The 8,337-nt window shown below is 33.3% G+C and overlaps 1 protein-coding gene across 1 annotated transcript; it reads left to right on the top strand.

The window, feature by feature from the left end:
• Positions 1–406: 406 nt before the first annotated feature.
• LOC137712911 (heat shock 70 kDa protein 18-like) lies at positions 407–4,879 on the top strand. The gene is made up of 2 exons (XM_068452112.1): positions 407–1,423; positions 3,446–4,879. The coding sequence occupies exons 1-2, from the start codon at positions 493–495 to the stop codon at positions 4,555–4,557; spliced, it is 2,043 nt and encodes a 680-aa protein (XP_068308213.1). The 5' UTR covers positions 407–492; the 3' UTR covers positions 4,558–4,879.
• The last annotated feature ends 3,458 nt before the right edge of the window (positions 4,880–8,337 follow it).

The following is an 8,337-nucleotide window of genomic DNA, read 5'->3' as shown; positions in this document are numbered from 1 at the left end:
GAAAAAAATCTGTAGATATTCCACGTAATACTGAGATATTAATTATAAAAAAAAAATTTATGACAAAAAAAAATCTTTTTTCGTAACAAAATTACTCTTGCGTTTTTTTGTGAATATTTTGAAAGGAAAACTAACGAAAAGTCCAAAAAAACTCTAGTTTTAATGAAAATTATAAATAAATGTGTAGTGAATAGTACCAGAAAAAGGTAAAAATGTAATTTTTTATTAAAAATGAACAGTATTGAAAATGTTTCGTTAAAACTCCCTATTTTGGACTGCTAAACTATTTTTTTTGTTAGATGGGCGTTTCTGTCTCACTATTTTTGGTGAAGCCCGGGACCCAAAACTGGGCTTGCTGCTTTATATATAGAAGATTCATTGACTTGGTGATAAACCACCACATATATTTCTAATTAAGATGATCAACTCGCCATGGTACTTCACCTCTCCAGCTTGGATCTCCTAGCCAATTAATCTCGCGGTGGTACTTCCATGGCCGGAGAGAACATGGGACCAGCAGTACTGGTTCCAATCAAACTCACGAGTGATAATATATATGGCTATCAACAGTGGAAATCTAGTTCTCTTTCATATTTTCGTTGCCATAATCTTCTTGGAATCATTGATGGAACAGACACTCGTCCTGATCAGCAACTTCATTCTGCTGAGTTTTTTAATTGGAGTAAAAGAGATCAAAAGGTTCTTGAGTGGCTTAGAAACACTCTGTCCATAGATCTCCACCACCGTGTCATGGCCGGCGCCGACTCTTCACAAACGGTGTGGAGAAACATCAAGAAACACTTCGAGAGTCTCCCTCTTGCTTACATCTATAATCTCAAAAGCGAACTGGTAAATGTAAAGAAAGACACAGCCATGTCGATGAATGACTATCTGCAAAAGATCTTCCATCTGGCGCAATTGCTTGCAGATGCCGGTGCTCGTGTGGAAGATGGGGACTTATTTTATCTACACATCCTGACGGGACTGCCAAAGGAGCACCGTACAAGGTTAGAAAACTCTAATCCACGTAGTTTCCAAGAGGTGCAACACTACTTGTTGAAACAGGAAGAGGAAATATATCTGCTGAATGACCAGCGGAGATATACAAATACTGCCAGTAATCAAGCGACGAAGCCGCCTCCAAATACTGTTTCTGGCAGTGTTGTTGTCTCTCCCAGTTTGCATCAACCTTCTCTCTCTCATGATAAGGGTGGCGGAGAAGAAGAGCATGCGGTCGGTATCGATCTGGGAACAACGTATTCCTGCGTGGCCGTGTGGCAGAAAGATCATGTAGAAACCATTCTGAATGATTATGGTAACAGGAAAACTGCATCATATGTAGCATTCACAAACACTGAGGAGGCGATGATAGGCGATGCGGCATTTAACCAAGCTGTGAGAAACACCGCCAACTCGATCTTTGGTATGTAGGACTTGAATGATCAGCTTGTCCTATCCTATCGTAAAATTATGTACTGTTAGTTTCTTTTTTAGTTCTCTTGACTGATCGATATTTGTTTGGTTTTAATAACTAGTTAATTTGCTGTCTGGGGGGATCACTCAAAATACCTTTAGAGAAGATAATTGTTATTACCACTTCAAAAATCTCTTTTGGCATTCCAAACTTTCTATAATTAGAAAGAAAAATACACTTGTGAGAAGTGTAGAATGAAATTTTTGCAGTGTTAATAATAGTTCCCTTATGGAAATACTTTGTAAAACCCACATCACATTATATTTTCATGATCAAAACCATCATTATTGTAAGGGTAATGTTAGGAAGACCAAATTTATAAATTAAAATTTGTAAATCAAACGTTATGGTTATTAATGATTGAATTATTACTTAAGTTTTGATTAACATACTTATTTCTTATTGGTGACACATTATTTAGTTTGTAAATTTAATTTAAAATTTTAATATCCTTAATTAACATTATCTTTATTGTAAATAATTAAATACTAGAAATCATTATGACATCTATTTGTAAACAAAACATAGACGCACACGGTTGAAGAGAACAATAAAGTAACAACCATTTACATATATTGATTTTTCTTTGAAAATATATTCAAGTGTGTTACTCTTATTATTACTAGATAGTATAGGCCTCCACACTTTTGTGTTTATGAACACTTTATTTTTGTTTTTAAAATGGGAAGGAGAGAGGGAGTGAAAGGACGTGGGTTGGAGTGGGATTGAGAAGTTTTTGTTTTATTGTTGTTTTTTTTTTTTTTTAATACTAGATATCACTCGTAGGTGATGTTTTAATAAAAAAAAAAATTTTTATTTTGTGAAATTATATTATTGTCCATCACTTTTTTTTTTTTTTTTTTTTTTGTGATAGAAGACTAAATAGTCTTTTTAACCTTTTTTGGTTGACAATAAGAGTTCTATTAATATAGGTAATTTAGATTAGTATTATATTAATTATTATTATTATTATTATAAATATTATAATTTATTTGTTGATCATGATGATGATGTTTTTGTTGTTATTATTATTTAGGTTTTAATGAAAAGGCTTAACAAAAATTTAAAGAAAAGCACTTAATTATCAATAATTATCTCATTAATAATTGGATTTATTGTACAAAATACATTTATTCCTAATTATCTCTTTAATTATTTCTTCTAATTTCTTTATTTATTTTTTGTTATTTCTTGTTCTTCTTGTTCATGCTCTAAACCCCATTTATGGATTTTATTCTTAATTTTTATAATCAGGCTATATCACAAGTTAATCGTATTTTTATATAACAGATTATTTTATTTTATTTTTTATAATTCACCTGTATAATGTATATTGCTTGTAGGTATATTATGTTTTTGTTCCTTTTAGTTAGGTTTTATATATCATGTATAGGTGTTATACATTCACATATTTGTTACTTGAGTTAAGATCGTATGTTCTACAGATGAATTGATGTTAGTATATTAGTTTTTTGGTTAAAAAGTATTAAGTAGATTTATTGGAATTTGAAGATGCATGAACTTAGAAGATTTTAATTTTTAGTAATAGTTTTAGAAAAAATGTAAAATGAGTATTAAAGAAATAAAAGTGGAGAAAAGATAATGTTGGACTTAACCTAATAATAGTTGGCCATATTTTCGTAAATGAGTTAAAACTTTTGTGGCACCAACTGTTTCTACATAATTGGGTCAATTGTTTCTTAATCTTAAGCTTAAGAATTCTCTAAGAAACAATAATCTAATAATGTAGAAACAGTTGACCTTTTAAGCAACAATTGAAATAACAATGTAAAAACAGTTGGTGCCACCAAAATTTAACTTATTTACAAACATGCCACGGCCACTTTTTTTTTTCTTTATTATTAATAAAAATTCATTAGGTGTTTTTTTATTAAAAAAAATTGGGCCATTTTATTAGTTTCCCTTATTAATAACAATTTCCAATCCAACTTTGCATGGATCAATTTGCAGATACAAAACGATTAATTGGAAGAAGATTTAGTGAAGATTCTGTTCAAAGTGATATGAAGCTTTGGCCATTCAAGGTCACTCAAGGCTCGGATGACAAGCCAATGATTGTGGTTACCCGCAATGGTGGCGAAGAGAAACAAATTGCTCCTGAAGAAATCGCATCCATGATTCTGAAAAAGATGCGTAAGATTGCTGAGACTCATCTAGGCTCACCTGTGAAAAATGCAGTCATCACTGTCCCTGCTTACTTCAACGATTCCCAGCGTCAGGCTGTAAAGGAGGCTGGAGTGGTTGCTGGCCTAGATGTAAAGTGTATTTTTGACGAACCAAGTGCTGCTGCCCTTGCTTATGGCCTTCACAAGAAGACCGGTTGGAGTAGCAGCAGAAATGTGATGATATTTGATTTGGGCGGTGGCAGTTTAGGTGTCTCCTTGGTTACCATGAATACTTCAGGGACATTTCAAGTCATGGCAACGGGTGGAGATGATCACCTTGGCGGCGAAGACTTCGATAACAGAATGGTCAATTATTGCGTTGAGGAATTCAAAACGAAGAGTAAATTGGACGTGAGCAAAGACTTCAGAGCGCTTAGGAGATTAAAGAATCAATGTGAGAAAGCAAAAAGGAGACTCGCATTTGAGTCTGACTTTGACATTGAAATTGATCATTTGTGTGAGGATAAGGATTTCAACGTAACATTTACCCGTGACATGTTTGAACAAATTAATATGGATTTATTCATCAAGTGTATGGAGTCAGTGGAGAAGTGTTTGAGGGATGCTAACATGGACCCAAGTAACGTCGATGATGTTCTTCTTGCTGGTGGCTCTTCTAGAATTCCAATGGTGCAACAACTATTACAACAGGCATTCAAAGGGAAGGAGCTGTGCAAGGGCATTGATCTGGATGAGGCAATGGCGCATGGTGCTGCTGTTCAAGCTGCAATCTCCTGTGGGAATGGAAAGGGGAAGCTTCAAGACTACACTACTCTTTCAGATGTCACTCCTTCGCCAGGGGCAACTCCCTTGGCAGATGCAACTGATACGACGGCACGGGGCCGCCCACATTCATGGACCAACACCATTTCTTCGATATTTGGTAGTAGCAAATGATCCTGTTGCAGGATTGGCTTTCTTTCTTCCATGAGGGAGAACTTGGATTAGCAGCCGCTTTCCTGCACCATACATAGCTTTCCTCCGCTCTTTTAGTGAATAGACTATATATGGCAGTCTGATTTGGGTGAAGATTTTGGATATTTTGATGGATTAAGTTATTTTGTATTTTTGTAATAACGAGTTTAATTAGGGTTATAGACCAAAATAAAGAAGTGTTTAGTTACTTAGGGTTGTTTGGAGGAGGTTATCCCTCCGAACCTCTTTGTTTAGCATATGTTCTCTCAAGGCTTGTTCAATACAATTTCAGTTTCTATGTTTAGTTGTTTGTGAGCTTTTACAGAAAGTTTTGTTAGAAGAAACAAGGGAAAACATGTAGGAGAATTGAGGAATAGAAAATGAAGAGGGAGGAGGGAGAAATGAAGTACAATATATAAACAAATTAGTGGCAGTCCACAGACATTTCTTAGGAAAGTGATTTTCGCAAAAAAATTTTTTCTCTCCTTGCACAATTATGTTTAATTTTGGATATTAAATTGAAAACAGGCTCCTTATTCTTTAGGATAGGTGAATAAATGCCCTTTGGTACGCTTGACATAAGTTTACAATGCGGCTATTTCCATTAGTGAGTAGCATAAGAAAAATTTTATTGATATTTTGTATTTCAACACTCAGCTTATTTTTTATATTACATTGTATTTGATTTATCTATCATTATTTCTTCATACCCAACATTATTTCCAAAACCGCCCTTACTTATCAAAACTCAACTCAATCAAAGTTCTTTTTACACTCAACTCAATCTACTTAAAAACATAAAAAAATAAAACCCTAACGATCGAGTCCATCATCTCTATGGAGCAAAGCCCCTTCTCTCTCTTTTTAAAAATCTTTCCATCTCCCATTGTTGTCATTCTACACCCCCATCTACTCCTCTGTAGTCATCCAAACCTCTTCCTCTTCCTTTTCTTCACCATTTTGACATCTCTAAATTTCTAGAGCACTAATTAGCTTAATAATTGGTATGTGTTCAATCAATTGGTTCAATTTTTACATATTGATTCCTTTTTCTTTTCAATTAAATGAGCTTTTGTTAGAGTGTTTAATGAGTTTGGTATGTTTCAATTCAATGAGCATCTTATAGCCTCTATATTCCTATATGTGGTAGAAAAATGGGTACACTCATGAGAACTTTTTGTAGATCAATGAATATTTTTAACCGTGGATATTTATTAGATATAAAAGTTGCGGACAACAATTCACATTACACTGAATTGTGGCTAAAAAGTATATTGCCTTTGCACATTTTATAGGTGAACTCATAGTTAAGCAGTTTTTATTATGGACCAAAACTTCGGGAATTGATCTAAGGTGGATATATAATTGAATTTATCATTTTAATGATTAAACTGATAAATATTTAGACCATATATGAATTTAATATCGTAGTATCTTTTAGCCTCCATAAGCCACAAAAGTTGTGGACATAAATTCACAATACATTAAACTGTGATTAAAAAGTATATCGCATTTGCACGTTTTATAGGTGAACTCATAGGTAAGCAATTTTTATTGTTGACCAAAATTTCGAGAATTGATCTAACCTGAATGTATAATTGAGCATGTGCATTTTCATGATTAAATTCATAAATATCTCGACCGCATATGGATTTAATATTGTAGTATCTTTTAGCCTCTATATTGGTATCTGTGGTTAAAAAATGGGTACCTCTATGACAAAATGAGAAAAATTGTAGCAATGGTCAATCAACTTTAAATAATTGGAGAAATTGTCTCTCAACTTTAACCTAATTGGAGAAATGAGAATATTAAAACTATTACCGAATACTAACCATTGTTCTAAAAATCCCCGACCAGCGCCGCCTAGGCGCTAGGCGACTGGTCATCGTCCTGATTAATTTATAGGCGTTTGAAAATTAAGAAAAGTCTAGACGCCTACTTAGACCAGCCTAGGTTACGACCCTTACTTAGATAGAAAATAAATAACTTTCAACAGTGCATCTTATAGCCTTTATATTCCTATTTGTGGTAGAAAAATGGCTACCTCCATGAGAATTTTTAGTACGATGTAGTGGTATTCCTCTTCACTTGTAAGGGAGAGGTCTTAGGTTTGATTCTCACCAAAGGAGAATTTGAACCACATTATTGCTAGCACATTGTGAGGCTAAGCCCACCCCCTCCCGTTAGTGTAGATAATATCTTTTGTTCAAAAAAAGAATATTTTCAACCGTGGACATTAAATACAAAAGTGTTCAGACAAAAGATCACAATACATGAACTGTGGTTAAAATGTAAATCGCCTCTGCACGTTTTATAGGTGAACTCAAGGTAAGCAGTTTTTATTGTGGACCAAAACTTTGGAAAATGATCGAACCTGGATGTATAATTGAGTTTATGAATTTTAATGGTTAAATTCGTAAATATCTCGACCACATGTGGATTTAATATCATAGTATCTTTTAGCCTCTATATTGATATCTGTGGCAAAAAATGAGTACCTCCATGAGAACATTTTGTATATCGATGAATATTTTTAATTTGGGTATTTATTAGATGCTAGAAATTATAAGTTTATTCATAAAAGTCTATGTCAAGCTGAATATTACTAATTAGTAATCCAACATGTGCATGATGTTTGCTTATAACCAAGTGGCATGAAGGAACAAATGTGTATGTTTCATGCATGACTTGGAATAGTATTAGTCTTTGCAAGATTTTGCATCACTTGGTCTTTATTTTTAATATGTATATATTAAGCACTATTTTTATGGGACTGCATTTTTGTTTACCACCTTCAAGTAGTGATAATGCTCAGGACTTTATTTATCATTGTTAGTTGATTTTAATTAAAGTTTGAGATTGTATCTATCCAATACACATATCTCAAAATTTAAATTCATCTAATAATAAATAGGATTGTAAGCATTACCATCACTTAACTATCTCTCGTGATTTTTAACATATGCAGCTCGTCAAAGTCCATGTGGAAAAAGAAAAAGAGAACGTAAACGTACGTAAAATAAAAAATAAGAACTTTAGCTTAGCTTTATTTATTTCATTTTCAAAGAGCATCTTTTAGTTAAGAAAAGGCAAAGGAAAATGCTTTTCCTTTAGCTTTAACTTTAGACTTTTCTTTTTATTTATTGATTGGGAAGATCTGTCAATAATAAGAAAAAGAAAAGGACCGAGTCATTTTGAGCTTTAGCTTTAACTTTGTCTTTTTATGTATGGTTGATGTGGTGGTAATTATATAATTCAAAACTTTTGTGCCTGGGCTATGTAAAAGAATATTCTACAAACAGAAAACCATTGCTTAAGGCTAAAGACTCACCCACAATCAAAAAATATTTTTCTAAATCCGCCACTAATATCACATATTCGAGATTTAACAGTAAGTTTTTCTTTGTTGTTTCTTTCATTTTTCGGGTTGTTAAATCAATAACTCACGATGTGTTTTATTTTATATTTCTTTTAACTAAATTATTTTGTGGCATTTTTAGATATGTCCAGTCTTCGATGGATGTATTTTCCCTCCTGAATTGCGGTTGAATTTGTAAGCAACCTACCTAATCAGTAGGCTTTTCTTAGTACCTAGTGATAAAAGCATTTGTTATCCCCTCTTATGCATCATTTTGCAAGTTGATTGGCCTGTGTGACTTTGCAAGGATGGTGACCTCTTTCTACGAAGACGAAGACTTCAAGTTGAAGACGAAGACGAAGACTTCAAGTTGAAGACGAAGACGAAGACTTCCAGTTTAG

The sequence above is a fragment of the Pyrus communis genome, chromosome 13, assembly GCF_963583255.1.
Source record: "Pyrus communis chromosome 13, drPyrComm1.1, whole genome shotgun sequence".
Lineage (NCBI taxonomy): Eukaryota > Viridiplantae > Streptophyta > Magnoliopsida > Rosales > Rosaceae > Pyrus > Pyrus communis.
Note: the sequence above shows the minus strand (reverse complement) of the source record. Positions and strands in the feature narration are given on the sequence as shown.

Excerpts from the sequence above, each read along its gene's own strand:
- LOC137712911 (XM_068452112.1), top strand. The coding sequence starts at position 493 with ATGGCCGGAGAGAACATGGGACCAGCAGTACTGGTTCCAATCAAACTC. Across the intron at positions 1,424-3,445 it reads CACCGCCAACTCGATCTTTG|ATACAAAACGATTAATTGGA; the intron begins GTATGTAGGACT and ends ATCAATTTGCAG.